The 23,407-nt window shown below is 44.9% G+C and overlaps 1 protein-coding gene and 1 pseudogene across 4 annotated transcripts in view; both read right to left on the bottom strand.

Annotated features, from left to right (window-relative positions):
- The window catches only part of SNAP91 (synaptosome associated protein 91), a 149,425-nt gene that overhangs the window by 33,366 nt on the left and 92,652 nt on the right, over window positions 1-23,407 (bottom strand). For 2 of the 4 annotated variants that reach the window (XM_012812398.2, XM_003801298.1), the window contains exons 14-21: window positions 15,820-15,834; window positions 15,496-15,681; window positions 9,043-9,150; window positions 8,182-8,445; window positions 7,902-7,979; window positions 7,668-7,751; window positions 6,691-6,774; window positions 5,098-5,181 (exon numbers count right to left, since the gene is read on the bottom strand). The exons of 1 other annotated variant lie outside the window; for it this stretch is intronic. In XM_012812398.2, coding sequence (XP_012667852.1) covers window positions 5,098-5,181; window positions 6,691-6,774; window positions 7,668-7,751; window positions 7,902-7,979; window positions 8,182-8,445; window positions 9,043-9,150; window positions 15,496-15,681; window positions 15,820-15,834 — 903 coding nt within the window. The remainder of the gene's footprint in view (window positions 1-5,097; window positions 5,182-6,690; window positions 6,775-7,667; window positions 7,752-7,901; window positions 7,980-8,181; window positions 8,446-9,042; window positions 9,151-15,495; window positions 15,682-15,819; window positions 15,835-23,407) is intronic. One more of the 4 variants, XM_003801299.1, reaches the window with a different exon arrangement.
- Window positions 21,902-22,707, bottom strand: LOC105888142 (annotated as a pseudogene).

Below are 23,407 nucleotides of genomic sequence, written 5' to 3'. Positions count from 1 at the left end.
GAAGAGCATGGCTGTCCTGCCTGACACCAACCTCAGGAGTGAAGAGCATGGCTGTCCTGCCTGATGTCAACCTCAGGAGTCAGCACGCCCTTCACACACCCTCATAATCAGTGTTCACCCTTGTCACCCTGGAATCTGTCTATATCTTTCAAACACCTGCACTTTTGTTTGGCATATGTTGAGCAGAGTTGGACAGCTTTACTCTTTGCTGTGTGAAATAATAGTTCTTTTCATTAGTTATAAACTTGACTTCCAAGTTTCCAGCCAGACTCCGTCTGAGACATGGATCACGTCTGTCTTCTTGTTACGTGTCCTCCCTTCCCTTCTTCCTTCTTTCCTTCCTCCCTTCCTCCTTCCTTTCATTATTTGGAGAACTGTTGTTCAGTCTGTCTTCACTGGCCACACAATCACCTTCCCAGGATTTTCTCGTTTGACTATACTGGGTGCGTCAGAGACTGAAGTCGTGGAAGGAAACTATGAAGACATTTCAAGTACAGCTCAGTTCTACAACTGCTATTATCTGACAATTCTGGAACTAAGTTTGAATAAAGAACACACAGTTTTTGTGACAGATATATCTGTTCTTTTTTTTTGAGACAGAGCTCACTATGTCACCTTGGGTAGAGTGCTGTGGCATCACAGCTCACAGCAACCTCCAACTCTTGGGCTTAAGCAATTCTCTTGTCTCAGCCTCCCAAGTAGCTGGGAGTACAGGTACCCACCACAACGCCCAGCTATTTTTTTTTTGTTGTTGTTGTTGCAGCTGCCACTGCTGTTTTAGCTGGCCAGGACCAGGTTAGAACCCGCCACCCTTGCTATATGGGGCCAGAGCCCTACCCATGGAGCCACAGGTGCTGCCCAGATATATCTATTTTTAAGAGACTGTCCACTTAGCCTTGGTTTTCTAGTTTTAAAATACATACCAATGTTTGATAAAGCTTCTTCTCCTCAATTTTAAGATGGTTCTTAATTTTTAAAATCCCTACCAACCACTTTAACATTTAATTATACCATATATATGTTCATACATATATGTACACACACACATATATATATACACATATACTTTTTTTTTTTTGCAGTTTTGGCCAGGGCCGGGCTTGAACCTGCATATGGGACCCCTAGTATATGGGGCCGGCACTCTACTCCTTGAGCCACAGGTACCACCCAATTATACCATATATTTATTGCCTTACCCTTACGACTTACATGTAAAGGTATTCCCTCAGAAAAAAAAATTTTTTTTTTAAATCTTAGCACGGGGTGAAAGTCCTCAGTCTAAAGAACAGGTTTGTTTTGGACAATCTAAACCTCTCTTGACAGTGACTGTATTATTTTCGTTTTTATTCTTTCACAAAATAGTTACATTAAGTATAAGATTAGAGATAATCCTTCATAAAATGTAACTCTCTTCCCCCTCTTTTTGGGGAGTTCAAATTTCTACTTTGAACCTCATCAATTTGTGGGCTTATTATCTGTGATAAGGCTCTTTTTTTTTGAGACAGAGTCTCACTTTGTTACCCTCGGTAGAGAGCTATGGCGTCATAGCTCACAGCAACCTCAAATTCTTGGGCCCAAGCAAGTCCTTTGCCTCAGCCTCTCAAATAGCTGGGACTACAGGCACCTGCCACAACGCCCAGCTACTTTTTGGCTGTGATTGTCATTGTTGTTTAGCAGGCCCAGGCTGGGCTTGAACTCAGCTTTGTGTATGTGGCCTGAGCCCTACTCACTGATCTACTGGTGCTGAGCCAAAGTTCATTATTTTTTAATAAATTTTTTTTAAGTTTTGGTGACTTAGCTGTTCCTTCCCCACATAACTCCCCACACAAATATTCACTGCAAACTACGCCCCCTCGGGGCCCCAAATATTTGTCCTACATGATAGACAGGAAACATAAATGCATGAGTGATGTGAAACTCAGAAACAGCCGACTGCCAGTTAAATCACATATGTAAATGTGGCTGTGTATATTGGCAGGATCTTAAAGTTTTTTTCTTTTTTCTTTTTGCTGGGAAAGTTGCCCCTGGTCCCCAGGATAAAATTATCTTCATGTTCCATTATGCTCCTCAGTGAGAACAGGGCTTTCTGATGTTCTGGCCCTTGACCAAGTAACAAGAAATATTTTTCTATAAGCAAAGTAAAGTATGAAAAGCTGGCCCCCCAAATTAAGACCTCCAGAAATTAAAAGTAATTTAAAATTTCTTACATAAAGTGAAAGGAACATTAGTTTGCCCCATGTCAAGTAAATCCCACTATAAACTGAGTTATGAGAATTGTTCTAAGCTGTCCACACCCAATTACATTAAATATTAATTCATTTGAATAGAAAAGTACCAGAGACGTAAGAAAGGAAACACTACCTGGTCAGTGAGGCAGGAGAAACGGAAAGAGTGTAGTAAGAGCCACGTGAGTGACACTGTGACTTATGTCATGGATTTTCTCCTCTTTTTCATCCCATGTCACTAGGATTTCAGAGTGGGCATCGCAATGACCTCTGGAGATGAGCTAACCTGTACTCTGTGCATGGCCCTGCTGGACCTGTCCACACATCACGCCGTGCAGTCGAGGCTGAGGCACCTCGCACCCCAGGTGTGTTTTAGGTCCTGTCTTGTTCCCCAGGGCCCAATCTCTTGGCTGTGTCACTAACCTCTGCCTTGGGATGGATGGAACAAGCTCTCCTCCCCCACACCGGCTCTGACTGGACTCTCTGCCCCAGTGCCGTCTGCCCTGGACTCCTGGAAACACAATTTCTCAAAATGTCTTGTACCCTGGAGGGTGCAGACAGGCCACCATGGACAGGGGACACTGGAGTAGACTGTGTGGCTGACCACTCTGCCAGGCTCCTGCTGGGAGGCTTCAAACCTCCCTTTAAAATTCGTGGCAGGGGAGGGGATACCCAGGAGAGGAAGACAGACTTCTTAGAATGATGCAAAAAGTCAGAACATTGGATTTCATGTGTCATTTCAACCTTAACTATAACTACCAAGTAACAGGTTTTCAATCAGAAATCTCATTTAAAAATTAAGGTCATGTTTCCCCCAAATAGCCATGTAAAACTTAGGTGCTATTTCTGTGGCATGTTAAAATCTTATTGAAGATCTGAATTATGTTTATTCATTTAGTAAGAGCTTGAAAGTTTTCTGTGGCCAATTTGGAGCTACTATGAAGGATACATGGGCCAAGAGAAAAGCCGGGCAAGCCAGCATTGTCTCCCCCAGTCACCAGCTGGGGTTCACATTCAAGGCACTGCCTCTCATGAGAGCTGCAGCTTCCAAAGTCTGCAACAAGGTCACGGTGGGGCCCTGGTTCCTTCTCCTTCAGGAAAATATCAGCTGGAAGTCACTGGTGTGAGTGGACTCAGCACACAAGTTCCATGGGTTTCAAGGCAGTCTGGGGGAGGGGGGCGGGGGTGGGAAAGACACAAAAGCACTGTTGCCCCAGGGAAATGCTTAAGTAACCAGTCTGAATCACTGCTGGAGGGAAGGAAGGTTAGGAGTGGGGCTGTGACTGCCTGCTTCAGCTGCTCAGGGAAGCATCTGACCTCAGGCAGATTTCCTGCAACCCTGAGGGTGGGAGAAGGTCCTGGAGGACCTGTCCTTACTCATCACCTACCGGGAAACCAGTGTCCCTCAGCCTGCCGCATGGGATGTCAGAACTGCTCCCAGGGTAACTTGTAATTTGTGACTATGGCCGCACTGAAAATGGGAACGAGTCACCTGCCCTTTCAAAGAGCTATGTGGCTCACAGGGTATGTCAGCCGAGAGACCCTGGACAAGGTGGCTCCCCTGTGCTGATTGTGGCTCACAGGGTACGTCAGCAGAGAGACCCTGGACATGGTGGCTCCCCTGTGCTGATTGTGGCTCACAGGGTACGTCAGCCGAGACACTCTGGACATGGTGGCTCCCCTGTGCTGATCATGGCTTGCAGGGGATGTCAGCCAAGAGACCCTGGACAAGGTGGCTCCCCTGTGCTGATTGTGGCTCACAGGGGATATCAGCCGAGAGACTCTGGACATGGTGGCTCCCCTGTGCTGATTGTGGCTCACAGGGGATGTCAGCCAAGAGACCCTGGACATGGTGGCTTCCCTGTGCTGATCATGGCTTGCAGGGATGTCAGCCGAGAGCCCCTGGACATGGTGGCTCCCCTGTGCTGATTGGACCCACATACTTATCAGTCCTTGGTCTAGTGTGGGGGAGGGAGGGAATGCCTCCCCCGTGGTGGCTGCAGAGTGACACTGGCATGTCCGAGGCCTGTGCGATGCTGCTGTGTGCTTCCTGTTATGTTCCCTCTAAGGAAAATTGCAGCGAGGCTGCCCAGGGAGCCTCATGAGTTCCTTGGTTTGTACCTAAACTGGGGCCTCGCATCTAGCAAATGCCTTGCTGACAGCAACAGCGGTTTCCAGGCCAGGCTACCATTGAGCACAAGCTGTTCTGCCCTGAGAAAGACCCGCACAGGGCTTTGACCATCTTAGAGCCCTTGACCTGTTCCCTTTCATTCTGTCTACACTATCCTGGCAACAAACAGGTGAACTGTACCAATCTGCTCCACATGATGGCCTTGCTGACCTGGGATCACCCCATGAGTTTTCATGTAGAAAAAATGGCCATTGTGTTTGAAAAAGTGTTGCATGTACCAGCATCTCTGACTGGGGGTGTGGTGGGCACCTGTAACAGTTTCTCTTAGAGTGATTCATGTATTACAGAACCAATGGTCAAACATTACTGTACATTTCTTTCAAAAATTCTCCACAAATTCTTTAAAAAAAATGCAACTAGACATTATAAGATACAAATTGCTACATAAGCAGGTTGTTTCCTTTCTAACAGATACAAAGAAACATGGGGACTGACAGAAGGCAAGTTATGAGACGTCACAGGGGTGGCTTGTTTACTGGTGGGATTTTTAAGATAATTTCATTTCGTAAAACCCTGGGAAATAATCAAACTTCTCTTATACAGCATCTTACTTTTCATGTCTTGAAAAGAAAATAAAACACACACTCTGCAACTTATGTAATATCTGTCACTTAGAAAAGTATACATATATATCCAAACTTAACTTCCACAAAACACCATTTTATGCATGTGATTCATTACCAGCTAGGAGGTCTGCCGATGCTGATGAGCTAGAAGCAGCCTGAGGTGCAGGTTGGGGCTCAGGAGCACTACTCCCAAACGCATCTATCCGCCATCCATCATGCAGCAGAAAAGTGAGAGAGTGTGAACAGTAAGTAACGTGACATTGTGCAGAGAAACATGAAGACACGGCAGTGAGCGGCAGCTCCTCTGCCATGGGTTCACGACATGATTGAGTGAACTCACTAATGCTCTGACCAGTTTATTCTCTCAAAAAAGCATTCTGAAACATTTAAGAATTAACACCTCTTTACAAGGTTAAGAGAATGCCCTTTTTGAAAATAAACCTTTTGGACTACATCTCATCAACTATCAAAATAGGATCAAAGCTTTAAAATTTTTTACCGAGAAGTAATAAAATAGAATTCCATTTAAAATTCTGTTACACCTTAACAAATCTTCATAAATTTAATTCAAGCAGCAGCACCAGTACTTGTACCCATATATCCCGGTTCAGTGTGTGACACAGTTCTGAGCCATCCATGGTCACAGACTGTGGCATCCTTGCACCCATCATGGTGTTCACCACGGTGCTTAAGTGCTCACTGGGTACTCAGCTGGCTGACCTTTCTAAAGGTGGTTTTTCCACCAACTTAGGGGCTTTGTATGGTATTCATGGCGAAGTCCCTTCAGACATTTCCCTAGAAACCTCCTGCAAAATAAAGTTTCGGCTGTATCGCCCAGATGGACAGCCAAGAGCTACTTCAGTACATCTCTCTGCCTTCAAATAGAGCACAAAGGAGGCCAAGAATACATTTAAATCTCAACACACTTTCCCATCCTTCTAATTCTCGGGAAGGATTTTAAAACACTGAGCCCCACAGAACAGGCAGACACCATCTTATGCTGCCAGTTTTAACTGGCTTATTTGTTTTCAGTTCTAAGCTATCTCGCTCATGTTTGAATTGCTTTTATTTTATAATTATTTTTTTTCAGACAGAGCCTCAAGCTGTCCCCCTGGGTAGAGTGCTGTGGTATCACAGCTCACAGTAACCTCCAACTTCTGGGCTCAAGCTATTCTCCTGCCTCAGTCTCCCAAGTAGCTGGGACTACAGGCACCCGCCACAACACCTGGTTATTTTTTGGTTGTAGTTGTCATCTGGGGGGCCTGGGCTGGATTTGAACCCTCCAGCTCTAGTGTATGTGGCTAGTGCCTTAGCTGCTTGAGCCACAGGCACTGAGTCTGAATTGCTTTTGAGAACTTGGTGATATTGACTTAGCACAGATCCAGATCACCGAGGAAGAGCAGGGGAAGGAAATTCCCATCAGGGGATTCTACATCTCCATGAACAAAAGTTGGAAACATGAAGACTTCAAATGAAAAATTATCTGGTTCAGTTAAGTCATGCACTGAAAATTAGGATGAACTGATGAGGGTGGGAATGATGACAAAGAAGTGAAAACGATCTTAAAAACTTAAGTTTGCATTTAAGAGAAGAAATAACTTCACATGGTTCAGAGAAAAAAATGATGAAGTAGAATGAAATAGAAGATCTAAAAACTATTCTAAAGGGGGGGAAAGACTCCTTAAGCTTACAGAGGAGAGATACGCACCCCCGAAAAGGTCTATCACCCCCGAAGAGTCGGCCTGCGCTGGAGAGGCAGCGGGTGCAGGAGCTGGGGCTGCAAAGGCGTCCACTGTGCGACAGAACAGAGAAGTGTCACCGGAGAGAACCACAGCCCTGCCCGCCGCCCCTCAGGGTTCAGGTCAGCTCCGGGCAGGAGGACTGCAGACCCTCCTTTACAGTTAGGGAAAAGCAAATGGATTTTAGATATACACGTTCGTAACAAAATAAAATGTGACTCCTTGAGGTCAGAGGTTTTAGTGTGAAAAAATGTTTTCTTTTCACCAGCCCTAGCCTGGGAATACTAAACCTCACCAGCTGGTGACAGGCCAAAAAATACGATTTTTTTTCAAAGTAAATTTTGAATTTAAAAGACCTCAGGGCAAACCAAAGTGGTGGTGTGTCTGCTCTGCACGTGCACCCCAGAGACACCTCTGGGGACTTGGGCACTAGCCCGGGGACACCTCCAGCGGGACCCAGCAGTCACCCCGCAGACACTTCTGCGGACCCCGGCAGGGCACTCACCTGCAGACACCCCCAGGGAACCCCGCAGGGCACTCACCCACGGACACCCCCCCCACCCCAGCAGGGCACTTGCCCCGAGGACACCTCCAGGGGGACCCCGGCAGGGCACTCACCCTGCGGACACCTCCAGGGGGACCCTGGCGCTCGCCCTGCAGACACCTCGGGGACCCCAGCAGGGCACTTGCCCCGCGGACACCTCCGGGGACCCCAACAGGGCACTCACCCATGGACACCTCCAGGGGGACCCCGGCAGAGCACTCACCCGAGGACACCTGTGGGGACCCCGGCAGGGCACTCACCCTGCAGACACCTCCAGGGGGACCCTGGTGCTCGCCCTGCAGACACCTCCGGGGACCCCAGCAGGGCACTTGCCCCGCGGACACCTCCGGGGAACCCGGCAGGGCACTCGCCGCGCGGACACCTGCGCGGACCCGCACTCACCGGATAAGAGGTCCGCGGTGAGCGCGCGCTCGGGCCCGGGAGAGGCGCCTGGCGGCGGTGGAGGTGGTGGCGACGAGAAAGCATCTTCCGAAAGCGAAAGAAAGCAGAACCAAGCAGAGTGAGGGGCGGAGGCTGGGGTCAGAGCAGAGATCTAGCAAACGCGCGGTCACAGGTGAGCGCAGAGAGCTTGGTGGGAAAGCGGCCGTGACACGGCAGCGGGCGGGTCGGCTTTACCTGTCCCGAACAGGTCTATGCCGGGGGCGGCCTCGGGCTTGGGCGCAGCGGCGACTTCGGGCACGGACTCAAACAGATCTGAGACGAGAACACACAAGCCTTACTCAGCCTGAACAGCCGCCCAGCGGCGCCCCTTCCCCTTCGGAGCCGCGCTTTTCCGGATTAAGCAGCAGGTGGTTTCTAGGGGACCGGGCGGTGACACAGTCTCCTCGCAGTGGCAGCTGTGTGCAGCACAGCTCACCCCAGCGGGAGAGAAGGGACGACAACGACAAAAAATTACCACCAAAGATATCTAGAGCAGGAGGAGCGGTGGTGGCGGTAGCGGCGGAGGTGCTGGCGGTGGTGGCGGTGGCGGCGGTGGCAGCGGTAGTGGCCGCAGCGGCGGCCGCAGCGGCAGGAGCAGGAGAAGGAGCGGTGGCGGGAACCGGAGGGGCTGCGCTAGCTGTGGGGGTCACTACGGGAGCGCTGGTCTCCGGCGGCTTCATGGCAAAGAGGTCCAGCTCGGGCGCGGCCTCCGCGCTCCCTTCAGACGGGGCAAAGGGGTCTTCAGGAAGGGAGGGGACACAGCGTCAGTGAGGAGAGAAAGAGAGGTCACCTGGGGTAGGAGCACCGTGCAGGGCGCTGACACGCTAGCGGGGCCAGGCTGCCGGGCTAACTGCTACGCTACCAGCAGGGCAGGGTTAAGGACGTTTCATCTAAAGGAAACTTAGAAGGGGCCCTGAGCTGGGAGAGCGAAGCCCCCGCGGAGGGCTGCGCATGAGGCTGGGCCTGGGATCACAGAGCTCCATCTCCCAAATTCTTCCTTCACCGAACCAATTTAGTAGCTTTGGAAATTCATTAGGACGTGCCAATATGTTTAACTCAGTGTTATAAAGGGGTGTAATAACAGCATTAGAGAAAAAGAGAACATTAAGAGAGCATACTTGCGCTGACAAAAATTGTCAATCTTAAGAAATTGCCAATTTTGGTGAGTATGGCTTCACTGTCTTAATGTTTCAAATGCTGGCATTATTTACTTAGCCATGATGGGTGATACTTTACACTCAGAACAACATAAAATCAGGAAAACACACCGCCACATCTAACTACGGGCATCACAGGAGGACAGACAGTAACGCACTGGCTCAGACATCACACCCACCATTTCCTGAACAAGCATCCAGGGCCGCTACCACCGGGGCTGGGGCAGCTGCAGCCGCCGCCCCCTCGGATGCTGCGGGGCCCTCCCCAGGAGAAGCTGCAAAGGCATCTTGGGTGCAGTTTTTAAAACAATAGAAATTAAAGGAATAAAAAGAGAAGAAAATATAGTAAAAGAACCAGGTTAAATTGTGAAGAAGGCTCCCTTATACAACATGAATTTTTAAAAATGCATTTTCATGGCCCATGCAATAATGATGGTCACAAAATGGTTGTTCTTGGTGTACCTTTGTGTGGGTTAACATGCAAGCAATACAGTGCTGGTCTTCCGTGGCCTGGGAGGACCCACTGGTAACAAGATTCTCATTGTATAAGGGCTCTGAGAAGCATGTTTTATGCATCATTAGAAAGTAATGGATGTTAAAATCAAAACAAAAATAACTGTTATGTAATTTTAGACATTAAACTTTCATGTACGCATTTGCTATGTTATTATCATGCCACTGACTAGTGGCTTCTAGCAAACATGACGTTTTCTTTAATGTCAATAAAATTAAATAGATGATGGCTATGTAAACAAACAATACTAGTTTAAAAATTTCTTATAGTCTAGGACAGGCAAACTTACATAAAACTTTCACCTGAAAGGTTTAAATATTAAGCCTTCACTATCCCTGAAAAGCATTTTCAGAAATAACCAAGAACTTGTTTTAAAGAAATAAAGAGACAAAATTAGGGTATGATGCCATAATGCTATTTAAAATATTTTCCTATCTATTTAGGAAATCATCTATTCCCAACAGATTAAAAATATAGTGTTATCTTTTAAACTATAAGTGTATCATTAGTTATAGCTGAAAACTGCTAACAAACAAGCAGCCACAGTTTATAGATGCCCAGTTTACACTGGGTGCTGGCTGATGTATACAAATGGTTCCTACTGCGTTTCAACCAACAAACCATGTCAATTATAATAAAAAGTCCTAGAGCTTGCATAGAGGCTCTTCAGTCTCAAAAGTACAGGAGGATTCAAGACATCGTAAGTATGACAGGCTTGGAGGAGAACCCTCCGGGAGGTGGGGACCCACACCTACCTAGCACCTGCCACTTACCTGCTCGGCCCCCATCCCAAAACACTGTCTTCTATAACACCCATCAGTGTTCCCCACAACACGTTCCTCCAGTCCTCAAATTTGTCAAGTACACTTGAGAAATGAGGGCATAGCCTCTTCCCTGGAAATCTGCTTCCTGTATCAGGCTCTTAAGTCCTGCAGTCAGAAGGCTTGTATCTCAGTTTACCCAACACGCCCCAAACTGAGATGAGCACAAAGCACTGTCAGTGATGCCTGAGGTCTGGGGTTATGTGGAATAACAGACATTAAGTCAGAGACTTAATTGGGTTAAAAGGTCCTTTACAAAAACACAAATATCGCTACAAGGGACAATAAGCATCACTTATTTATATCTTACAGATTAATTTGACCTGATTGCTTTTCTCAGCTGCACTGGGAGTATATATGTTCTGGGCAGAGGTCAGGGGAGAGGACAAATGAGTAATACTCAAGAATGGAAAATATATCAAGGCTGGGCATGGTGGCTCATGTCTGGAATCCCAGCACTCTGGGAGGCTGAGGTGGCTGGATTGCTTGAACTCAGGAGTTTGAGACCAGCCTGAGCAAGAATGAGACTCCCATCTCTACTAAAAATAGAAAAACTAGCCCAGCATTGTGGCAGGTGCCTGTAATCCCAGCTGCTAGGGAGGCTGAGGCAGGAGGATCATTTGAGCCCACGAGTTTGAGGTTGCTGCGAGCTGTGACACCACAGCACTCTACCCAGGGCATAGAGTGAGGCTCTGTCTCAAAAAAAAAAAAGAAAAATAAAAAAAGAAGAAAGAAAGAAAGAAACATCAAAAGTACACCAGTCTGCTTCCCAGCTGCCCCATCAAGGGTGCTATACTCCAGGACTTAGAGCATGATGAAAGCTGGAGGAGTGGGGACAGAACACAGGTGTGAGGCAGGCTGGGAGGGCCACACGCATCCTGCCAGAGTCAGGCTGCTTTTGTCCTTTTCATCCCTACAAAACCTGGACTGAGGCCAATAATAGGAGAGAGCAGAAACAGTAACGGCAGTCATATTTGGGGGCGTTATTAAATTTAATTTCTGAGGCTATCTTGTGACATAGGTAATCTCCGTTCTGTAGGGGAGAGACCCAGCACTTACAAGATTTTAAGTGTTCCCACCTTACACGACGTGGGGTAATGAGTATGTTCATTAATTAGTTCAACCTAGCCAATCACAATAAAACATTATGCTGAGTATGATACATATACACAATTTTTGGCAATTAAAAACATAAATTGGGTGGCGCCTATGGCTCAAGGAGTAGGGTGCCGGCTCCATATGCTGGAGGTGGCGGGTTCAAACCCAGCCCTGGCCAAAAACTGCAAAGAACAAACAAACAAAAATAAATAAATAAATTAATTTTTTTATAAAAGTTGCAGTGACTTGATCAAGGTTAGCAAATAGCAGAGTTAGGATCTGGCCCAAAGATGTCTGACTGAGCCTTGTGGACTGAGCCCTGCCGGCCTCCCACACTGCTATGAGCTGGGTCACACTATTCTACACTATTGCCCCCTTTTAATATGAAATAAGCATCAGTGATAGCCCCAGGACTGACCTTAGTAGGTTACCACTGTGTGGGAGTAGGTGAAACCTGCATTAAGGCCGCATGAGATGCCCCCCATCAGCAAGACATCTCCTTTTAATGCTTCCCTTGTTATTTAAAACTAAGCATTATAAACTTAACTCATCTACCCCTAGCAAAACTTTTCTTAAACATAAGATCCCATACTGCTCCTACTCCCGTTGTCTGAGTCTTCCCAGCCCAGGAGAAGATGAGAATGAGCCCGGATGGCACAAGGCCCAGTCACTGTCCTCCTGCAGTGGGGACAGAGACCTGGGCAAGAAGTGGCCCCCTGAGCTGGGTGGGCCCCTGAGTGTCTTGCTCTGTTGCTGGAACTAGAGTTCAATAGCGTTCAATGGGCTCAAGGGATCCTCCTTCCTTCCTCAGCCTCCTGAGTACTGGGACCACAGGTGCCACCACCACATCCATCTAATTTTTCTTTTTTTTTGTAGAGATGGGGTCTCACTAAGTTTTCCAGGCTGGTTTTGAGCTCCTGGCCTCAAGCAATCCTCCCTCCTTGGGCTCCCAAAGTGGTAAGTTTGTAGGTGTGAGCCACCATGCCCAGCTGAGATAATAAAACTTTGATGTTAAAGAAAACTACTTTTAATACCTTCTTTTCCCTTATCATCGGTGGCAGCATTATCTTTCCAGCATTACAAACTAAAGCTGTTTCCAACCCAGTTCTCTCCTCCTGGTCACTCATTTGCAGTTCACTTCTATATTCTGCCAAATTTTCAACCAGCACTACTTCCTGGAAACGCATTCTCCTGCCACTCCACAGTATGACTCAGCCCAGGCCCAGCCTGTAATCTCATCTGACTAGTACAGATCCGTCGTCCCTTCTTCCCACCACCAGCTCTCTCCAGACTTGCAGTAGCTCTCATTTGCTCAGCCTCAGCTATTCTTCCTGTCTGCTCCAGCCACACAAACTATCCTTAACCCACACACTCAGGGTTCTGGCTGTTCTCAATAGCCCAAGAGTCACCATTTTGGTTTCTTTTCTTCCTCAAAGATCCCAGATTATAAAGCTCTTACATGAAATCTAGTTGTAAGTGCTGATATTTAAGTGCTGGTTTTGAGGATGATTGACCAGCTTTGATCACCAGCCTTACACATGGTCAGGCTGGTGAGGGACGTTCTCTGGCTTCTGTCCACACCCCCAGGTATGCAGAGGAATTAGCATCAGTACTGGAAAGACCTTGTGTTGTTACAAATCCAGGAGCAGTGAGTGAAGTCTGCTTAAATAAAAAATAGGGTGTATTTAAGGATTTTATATTTTATTTTACCAATATTTATTAAGTTTTAGCTAATTTTTTAAAGCACCGCCTTAGAGTCTGTGCTGTGTGGTCATAGGAAGCAGATTTTATGTCTTAAAAGTTCACTTTACAAAAATAGCATTTGATAAATGTAATGTATTTTGGAAAAAAAAATAAGTTCAATGACTTTCACATGAACTACTTACATGGAATGACCAAAACATTATGTGGGTGTCAATCTGAATATTTCTGTTAAAAGTAACAGAATTATACTACTTTCCAAATTTGTGATTTAAATATGGAACTAAAATACATGTATAATTTTAATGGTTTAACATGTCATATTCCTGAAATTAAACAGCCATTTTTCTGAAATTGAAATTCATTAAGCTCCTGTCTACAGAGGTCTATGTTAGTTGTATCCACGAAGCACAGAACCTCAGAAAGGCACGTCCTAAAGTTTTGTAAATAAAGTATAACTGGTGACTTTATTCTTCTCAAATTCTACTGCTTTCCTATTACAGAGCGGGCCAAACACAAGACATGGCACACAAAATGGCCAAAGACATTTTAGTTTGGGTTTATATTTAAAATCGAATTTTCCAATGATTTCTTCTAAAACAATAAAGGGCATAAAAGAAATTAGAAAAAATCATTGAAAAACACAAAACAGACAGGGGCACATACGGACTCCTGAACGCAGATGCCGGGAACTGCATAGCTGTCAGAGGCCAGGAGGCAGTTTACAGAAGTACAGATCAATAAAATAATTGTGTGATGAGATTTTCAGATGCAGTCACTTTCATCCATTTACAGCCGGATGACTGGAAAGGATACTGATGAATCGTGAGGGTAGCCAACTCTCTGGCAGCTGTACTAATCCTTTAAACTTGCATTTAAAGGTAAAAATAAAGCCACCATGAAGATATTTCCAAACACACAGACTTTCTGCTTGATGAACACAGTGGAAGCAATAATAAATGCTAGACATGAATGCATTATGGCACAAAGAACACTGTAAAGTGTTCCATTTTCTAGAGGGCTGTGAGGGAAGGAGACGGAGTGGGCTGACTTTTTAGAAACTCCTGATAAGTGGATTGAAAACTAAAATTATAAACAATTAAAGATGCAGAGATGCTTCAGCAGGGAACGGGTATCCATCCTGTCCATACCTCCCATTCCCTTGTAGTTTTTCTGTTCACAGAAGCCGGTGAGGAACTCCCACTCCCAACACCAACAACCGGGGTGGGAGAAGGATGAAGAAGTTGATACTATAAATTTCAGCTAAAACTTAAAGGTTTGGTTTCAAAAGATAACAGGGGTATACCTGAAGAACTAATTGCTACTGTGGCTGACTCTTCATAATAAAACTCTGAAAGGGCTGCCAGCCCTTCTCCCCTACTTTCCCTAAAAGCAGGTTTCTCCTGGGATAGGAATGACGGTGCCCACAGCAGCAGAAACTCCCCTGTGTGACAGTGGAGGTGATGCTGCGTCTTCCTGAGCATTCCTTGTCTTGGAAGATGCCGGCCAACCTCAGAGCTGGGCACAGCGCAGAGTGGAGTGGTGACTGACAGCGGGCTCATGCATGTCCCCAGGGAAGACACCAGTGCCACCCAAGCCTGCCACGTCTCTCCTGCCACACCATCATTGGCTTCCACCAATTTCTTTACCATGTTCTCAAAATCCCCCAGGAAAGATGTTACATGGTAAAGAAGACACATGACTGCTAGCACCACCCAGGGCACACTTGTCTGACATGGGGACTCCGCTGGCATGGAGGAAGCCCCCTTTGATGGGGCTGGGGTGCGTGTGAATCAACTGGCTTCACGTGGCTCCTGAGGTCTGAACATATCACCCTGGCAGAGTCTAGGATCTTTCTACTGGGTCAGAATTTATATTTGCATGGAAACTTTATTTCCAGACAGACGTTTCACAGACTAACCTGCACCTGTTTTCAAGCAGCAACTCAAGTGCCATTTCAGACGTTTTCTAAGTTCCAGTGCCAGAGAAGATCCAAATTTTTACTTGGACAGAATGAGCTTAAAGCTGCAGAAATAAGCACATCCCTAAACTCTTTAGAGAGGTGCTAATCTGAACCACTCTTGGATAACTTTTTGGCCTAAATATTCAGAAGAAATAACTTGCAACCAGGATTGCCTTGCCCACATATTCCTCAAATATTCTCTGCACTGGTTCTAATCTGGACTAAAAAGCCCAACCTATGTAGACAGAGAGAGCTGGTCTGCAGAGCAGGGCAGACAGAGCAGGTGCAACCTCCGTCCTAACTTGGAAAAACCAGGAAATCATGTGGGCCTGGACTGAAACACAGTGACTTCTGCTATGAAAGTGCCAAATGTAAGTGACGAGAGTCGTGAGTTTAGTGAAGATAAATGTATACGGTTTGACATTAAAAAAGTACGTGAACACTCCGGCATGCAGTTGATACAACGTGAACATTGTAAACACCTCAATCCCCGGTAATTCCAGCAATCCTGAAAGGGAAACGGACAGTGACTAACCTCCGAAGAGATCGACGTCAGCGGTGACAGCAGTGACAGTAGTGACAGCAGTGACAGTGGTGGTGGTTGAGGCAGAGGCTGCAGCAGGTGCCATTTCAGCGGCTGTAGTAGGAGGAGCAGGCTCCGAGGCAAAGGGGTCTGAAATCTGAACTTCAGACGGAGCAGAGGAAAGCACGGCCAGAGAGTCTGCAGGGGCCGGAGACAGAGAGAAAGGGGGAGGAGAGAGGGAGGACAGGCGTCTACAGACTCCAGAGGCAGGTGAGGACAGCCATGAAGACACAGAAGTCTCTCAAAAGGGAAGTTTAAAAAGAAAGCTTTACTCACCCTCTCCCAGAAGGTCTGCTGACGTCCGTACGGGGCAGCATATGGACAAACGAGACTGACGCTGAGACATTCACCCAGACCAGCGTCCAAGCCTGGTGAAGCACTGACTAAAGAAATTTCAGCTTAAGGTACCTCTCTCGACCGTTTGTAATTAGGAAATGCAAGCTGCCTGCTATCATACGGAACTGTCAAGCTAGAAGGAACCTCCGGCTTCAGACCCACATTACGATTTTATGGATGGGGAGAACTGGAGGCAAAGGATCAAGAGACTTCCCTTAAATTCATCCTGAGCAACTGGACAAACTCCGTTTACCTCCCACCAGGTTCGCCATTTCACCTGCTGTGACTGTTTCACTCTACCATGAACACAGTTCTGAAGAAACTGCAGTTAACGGAAATTTGTTCATCCCCTTTATTTGACGGGCCACTTAACTGGCGAACCCACAGAACAGTGTGGGCTTGACGGCGGCTGTGTCGGGTAAGAGGACAGGCCAGATACAGGCACAGGAGCAAATGCAGGTTTAGGTGTTAGAACAAAGAAAATCTACACCAGGTTCTCCTTCCTAAGTTTCACATTATCAGGTGTTTTCCAATACTATATAATCCTGACATTTATAAACATTACATGACAATACAGGAAAGTTTTTTTTTTTTTTAAACAGAGTCTCCCCTGGGTACAATGCCGTGGCATTGTCATAACTCACAGCAACTTCCAAGTCCTGGGCTCGAGTGATCAATCCTCCTGCCTCAGCCTCCCGAGTAGCTGGGACTACAGTGCCTGCCATTATGTCCTGCTAATTTGTCTATTTTGGGGGGACAGGGGGTCTTGCTCTTGTTCAGATTGGTCTTGATATGAGAGTTATTTTTAAGATGAATATGGGAGACATTATGAGGTATAAAACTTTTCAGCCCTCCCGAGGTCAGCATGCCATTGGGGGGTCCACACTTTCTCAGTGTTCAGCCGTGAACTGCAGTTGGCACCTGGAATAAAAGTCGAGAAGGGCCAGTCCTAACTGTGCCAGAGGCGCCCAGTGGCATTGGCTCCTCTCAGTCATGTGACACTGTGTACATGTCGTGCCTCATCTGAATTCATGAATGCTGCTGGAAGTTTATTTTAATCATGAAGAAATTTCATTGGAACTCTGGGGAGCTGTTTATTTAAGGCCTTGGAAACAATTTGAGAACTCAGTAGTTCTAGAAGGCATTTAAAAAAACTGAGATATTCTAGGAGGCATTTAAAAAAATGAGATATTCTAGAAGGCATTTAAAAAAACCGAGAAACCTAAATCTGATGTTGAAAATAATCACATTAATGTAGCAGATAATTTTCAAGCTTAGTACATATTAGATAAAGTGCACTACAGATTCTCTAAGATAATAAATCCCTTCATAACTGAACCGCAACATATTTCATAAAAATACTAGAAAATGAGAACACAAAGAGTACTTGACATTAAAGCCAGTTTTACATTCGAGAATGTCTGACTAACAGACAGCAGGAGGAAGGTAGGAATAACCAAACCAGGCCTGTGTTGACGTGGGCTGGGGTATTTTCTCCCGTGGGGGGGCCACCTCCAAAGTCTAGAGAAACAGAAAGTCCTTCAAATAATTTGTCAAACCAATGAACAGCTCCTGCTAACCCACAGCTGTGCATCTTAAAAGTACTGACTAGAAACCAAAGTGGATCGTCAGAGGCCAGCCAGACTTAACTCCTCTCTTCTCCTGGCGTCAGGGGGACCCTCAGGAGCCCTGCTCTCACCACGGGCAGCGTGAAGCCACAGCGGCTCAGTGGAGGAGGTGAGAGACAGCTAAGAGCATCCACACCTGCTATTGTCTGTGATAGGAAATGAGCAATTTATTTCAAACATGTGGTAAGTTAATAAAGAGGACTATTATGTATACTAGAAGGACAGAGAAATAAAAATATTTTAAAAGGAAGAATAAAAGATTAAAATATCAGTTCCTTGCCTTTGATTAGTGTTTTGTTCAGACGGAGGGTGATGAGGATGGAAGATAAACAGTAAACTTCTTTTGGGATTTCCCAGAAAAATGCACAACAATTGAGCATCCTGGTAGATAAATAATGTTAGAAAATGCTTTTCATTCCTGGAAACTACAGGGTTTAGTCTTAAAAATATTAATTTTCTAGATGAAGTATAATTTATCTTACTTATGTCTTGGTTCAGGCAAAATTTTCTCTACTATAAGAGAGAGGCCCTATTCAGGATGATGGGATCGGTAATTACATATTCTTAAAACTTCCACTTTTTATAAAGGATTAAACTATACATGCAAAAATATTACTACAGCAGAATTCAATTCATTTACAAATGAATATAATCAGAGGTTTTTTTGTATTATAGAAATAGGCAGAAAACCCTCATTTTAACTGAGAAACGGAATGATGACCGAGTTAACAATGAACTTCTACATTTTGCAATGAGATGGAGCTAGAAGAAGATTCAATATATTAGTACATGTAACATGCTGACCCGTAACACAGACGTATCTAATGCTTGATGATGGCTAATTATATAGCAATAGCTATAAGTCAAGTTATGACCTTCACGACAGGACTGTGAATTTCAAAGTTTCTGTGGGTCTCACAGGGTGTGTGTACAGGTGTGCACACGGGTGTATGAGAACAGCCTGCAGACATGTGCTCCAGATTTAGTCAACAAGAGAATCGTGATGCGGTAACAGAACCTGCTTGTGCTACGGCTGACAGGCCACTCAGGTGCCACCAGGGTCATGTGACCACGCAGTGTTAATGCGCTTTCAAACGCATGTTGACAACTGATTTCAATTCTTATTAAACCCTAGGAGTAACCTTGTACTTCTCAAAGAGTAGAAACTTTACTTTAAGCCTTTATAAAAAGAAATGATTTGTTTCTCACTTATCTGTGCTTCCGAAACATGAGTTTACAATGAAGAAAACAAAGCACTCACCCTATTAGGGAACCAAAGGCAAGGATTAAAAAAAATTCTGGGCACTCTTCAGTCAAACGGGTTCATTCCTCGCTCGCATAAACACTAAATCTTATGTGTATAATTTAAATTAAGGTCACTGAACTACGATTTTACCAAAATTTGGTTGCTTTACATTATAGGAAAAAAAATACTAAGATTATAATGTATCTTGGGAAATGGAAATATTTATCAGTACCTATAGCCCCTGTGAAAAAAATCACTATCATTATGGTCTCATAAAAATATCCCAACAAGCCTATAGAGTTTTAGGGTTTGTATTTTACTGTCTAGTTATAGAAAATTGAAATATGCTTTGATAATAGAAATCGCTTGATCTTATCAGACAAGATTGAGAAAATGATTTTAATTTTTTCTTTAGTCAAATGAACCAAGGTGTATCTGTGATAATTTAGTATCACCACCACTATCCATAAGATAAATGCAAACACAGGTACCCGTTATGTCTCAATTTCATATTGTAGAAGTTTACTCTAGTTTCTTTTTTTTTTTTTGAAACAGAGTCTCACTTTGTTGCCCTTGGTAGAGTGCCATGGCATCACAGCTCACAGCAACCTCCAACTCTTGGGCCTAAGCGATTCTCTTGCCTCAGCCTCCCAAGTAGCTGGAACTACAGGTACCCGCTACAGCACCTGGCTATTTTTTGGTTGCAGTTGTCATTGTTGTTTGGCAGGCCTGGGTTTGAACCCGCCAGCTCCAGTATGGCTGGCCCCCTAGCTGCTGAGCTACAGACGTCAAGCCTACTCCAGTTTCTTAAGAGTTTCTTAAGGTTTACATTTTTACTATTTTGCTTGGAAACTGGAGAATTTTTTTTTTTTTAGCATTTGCTTGCAAAGCTGAATTTGTTACTATGAAATGCCACAGTTGCAGATATTTTGTTGAGACAAAAAATGCTGTCTAATCATCAAAAGGTGGACATCAGGCCCTCCATGAAGGTGTCCGACATTTTTTCTATTCTGCCAATTGGAAGACAAAGAGTTGTCTTGGGCCACACAGTAAATATACAAATACTAATGAAAGCTGATGGGCAAAATAAAAGGTTTGTACAGATTTTTTGCAGGATCTGATATCTGACACCTGACACCACAGATAAACAAAACAGTCCTCAAATAATCTGCATGTGCCCTCTGGGGCTGCAGAGTGGACGCCCCTGCAGGCCTGGCCTCCAGTCGCCCATAAGGTGCCTCTGCACTAAGCATACAAGTGCCCCCGGGAAAGGTCAGAAGAAGAAAAGCCCCCCCAAGAGTGTGGTCACAGCTGGGCCAGCAGAGCTCTGGCCGGATCTTGGCCCCCGTCCTCTGCCTGTGACCAGCACCAGAACCGGCAGAGCAGAGTGCACGGCCCTGGCTAAACCCAGCCTGCTGCACTTTCCTTCTTTCCTCCTCCTGCCCTCCCTCCCTCTTTCCTTTTCAGAATATTATGGGTACAAACATTTTGGTTTCATAAACTTCTTTTTTACAGTTTGAGCCAAACTTTTAAGTGTGCCCATCTCCCCGTTAGCGGGTGTTGCCCCTGCTGGGTGTGAACTGCCCAACCCTTTCTCCCCTCTCTGCTGCGTTCCTTTATATCCAGTGATGTTTTCCCGTTTCAGTCATCCATAGTTACTTATTTCTTACCAGTAAAGACTAATGTTGTCCTACAAAATTGGTTATTACAATGTCTTGGCAAAAAGCACTTAGAGATGAATATGAAAAAGAAAAAACGCCATATTGCAATTAAAAAGATTTCACTTAGCTTTTTCTTTTTATTTATTTGGCATCCTTCTTTTGTTGCCAAAAGTTGAAAAGAATGACATAAAATTTCTCTTCAATTTTATGCCAGGGAATATAGTGAAAGGAGAGACTGTCTATAGTTTTACCATTTATTCATTAAAGTTTTAACTAAATCACTAATGATTGAAAAATTTGAAAAATTGGAAAGTATGACAAACACACTGATTTAAATGGTTGACAGAATTAAAAAGATACGCATATAAAAGTGAAAAAAACTTTTGTGTAACCCAACACATTTACAATTAAAACTACATTTTTAATTATGGTAGTTTTATAAAAATCATCTACATGAACTTTATGGATGAAAAAATTTGGCTTAAGGCCACGCATTTGAAACATTCTTAGGTAAATAGGAAAATAATACATCATTATAAGACATTGCAAGTTAACGTAAGCTATTTAAAAAGTGAAGCTGGGAATAAAACACCCACACAAGAAGAAAGTCCTTATCAAAGCTCTTCAGCAATATTTTCCCAGGCCAATTGACATTTAATAAAGTTAAATGAAGTTGAAAGAACAATTTTATTTAAAAAATTAATAGCTGTGGCCTTAGGAGTTGAATATTTCAATAAGGAGATGGTTTAAATATTGACAATGGAAACATGCCAACAAATGCTCATCTTCATAGTTAACAACTTTATTTCAGAAGTGGCCATCTTTCTGTTATTTTTGTTACCAAAAAAACTTGGAACTAACATCAAGAGATACAGAATGCTCTTTTGATGTTATACTGACAGATTGCTTAACAAGACCACCCAAGGATTATTTAATTTTCCCGGGGAATGAAACTATGTTAGATTGTTATTGCCATAATTCGGGACTCTGATGCTGGAATGGTGAGTTACGGATCTTGTCTGCTAGTGATGCAGATAATTTCTGTTTAAGATAAAAGATAACCCCAACATTATAATTTTTATTGCTGCACAGGATATTAATAGTTTCGTATCTAACCCAGACATCTTATTCTAACATTCTTTTTCTTTCTCTCTCTCTCTCTCTTTTTTTTTTTTTTTTTGCCTTTTCCAAGTTGCTGCATTTGGATTAGAAGGTATGGAACTTACAAGTAATAGAGTCATCCCAAGTAACCAGGTTTGGCTCCCACGTGGCTTGGGGGCTCTGACTGCAGGGAATGGCTTTCTCAGGCCTTCCCTCGTGAAGACTCAGATGCTTGGTTTTGTCATTACATATGTTTACTCAACAAGTATTTCTTGAACACCTTCTTTGTCCCAGAAAACTGTGACAGGCAATGTGAAGATGAGATAATAAGTCATTACAATCCCTGCGTTCCCTTGAAAATCTGACAATCTGGCAGAGAAGACATATTAGAAACCAAATGTGCCCTCAAGCAGAGTGACCTCTATCTTCAGAAGACTCATCATGGTGCGCCGATTTCCTCGGGGTCCAGAGCTACGCGCAGACGTTCCCACAGTCCTCTGGCAGACGTAGCCAAAGATGTAGCATGAGAACCACCATGACCACAAAGGTCACCAAGCTGAAAATGGCCCAGAAGACTAAGTAAGAGTCACGTAGAGGGGCCATGTTGGAACGATTTTCAACATCACAGATGCAGCTGCATCCTGCACTAGGCACAGCACCCAGAACAAATGGCCACAACGACCACCACCACCTGCTGGTCGCTCATCTGTGTGTGGAGCTGCGTGCGGAAAGCTGCAATGTGCCTCTCAATGGCAAATGTCAGTGAGTCAGCCACAGAGGCTGTCGGATGCCAGTAAGCCAGCCACAGAGGCTGTCAGATGTCAGTGAGTCGGCCACAGAGGCTGTCAGGCTGTGTCAATGAGGCCCTGATGGGGGAGCTCACAGTCCATCTCCACGTGCTGGTCCTGTGTTGAACATTAGGTAGATGTGGGCCAACCCAGCACAGAAATCTGCAGCCAGATTGGCCATGAAGTAATAAATCGGAAAATGGAAATAGCGGCTGATGTAGATGGCCACCATGACCAGTAGGCTGGTTGACATGAAGATGCAGACAGTGATTCCAAGTCCATCAGCAGCTTCTGACTGTGTTCCAGCTGCGGCAAGATGTTCCCCATTCCAGTTATAGAAGAAGGGATTCACTGTAGAAGTGCTGTGGGTTGTTCATGGCTGTGAACTGGGACTATGAAATGACAGGGGAGCAGAGGTGGCGGCGTGACAGTTCTTTGGTGTGGGTGGTGATCAGGCCCCAGTTCCCCGTGCAGGACACAGGAGTCAAGTTCTTATGCACTGATCAGATTGAGTCATGCTAGGAGAAGCCATGTACCAGGGAGGTGCCCCAGCACCCCACCCTCTGGGCTCCCCTCCCCCTTCATTTGCTGAAATTCCCACCGAGGCTGCAAGAGCTGGCCTAACATTCTTTTTTAAATGCCTATAAATACTCAATTCCTCAAATTTGAGCCCATTTTATCACCTTACCAGTTTCTTTATGAGTGAGTTGCTAAGGTTTTCGCTTGTCTTGCTTTTATAGTTGTATGAGCCATGTCTTAAAACTTTCAAAAATTTTATTCTGAGCATTTAATGCAGTAGGGCATAGTATTTAAAATAAACTCTGTGAGAAAAGGAGGCTGAGGATAGAGATCGCTTGAGCCCAAGAGTTTGAAGTTGCTGTAAGCTATGACGCCACAGCACTCTACCCACAGTGACAGAGCAAGACTCTGTCTCAAAAAAGAAAAGAGAAAAGAAAAACACATGCTTTGCTGAGGTTCTGAGCAGCTGCTCACTAAAACCACACCTCACCCACCATTACTTTGCAGTATCTTTTAATAGGAAAGAATACATCCATTTTGTAAAAGAACCAGGATTAGGGTATTAAAGGCTATGAAATAAAGCAA

This window comes from Otolemur garnettii, unplaced genomic scaffold (genome assembly GCF_000181295.1).
Source record: "Otolemur garnettii isolate 467f Iridium unplaced genomic scaffold, OtoGar3 scaffold00205, whole genome shotgun sequence".
NCBI lineage: Eukaryota > Metazoa > Chordata > Mammalia > Primates > Galagidae > Otolemur > Otolemur garnettii.
This window is presented reverse-complemented; position numbering and strand designations above follow the sequence as displayed.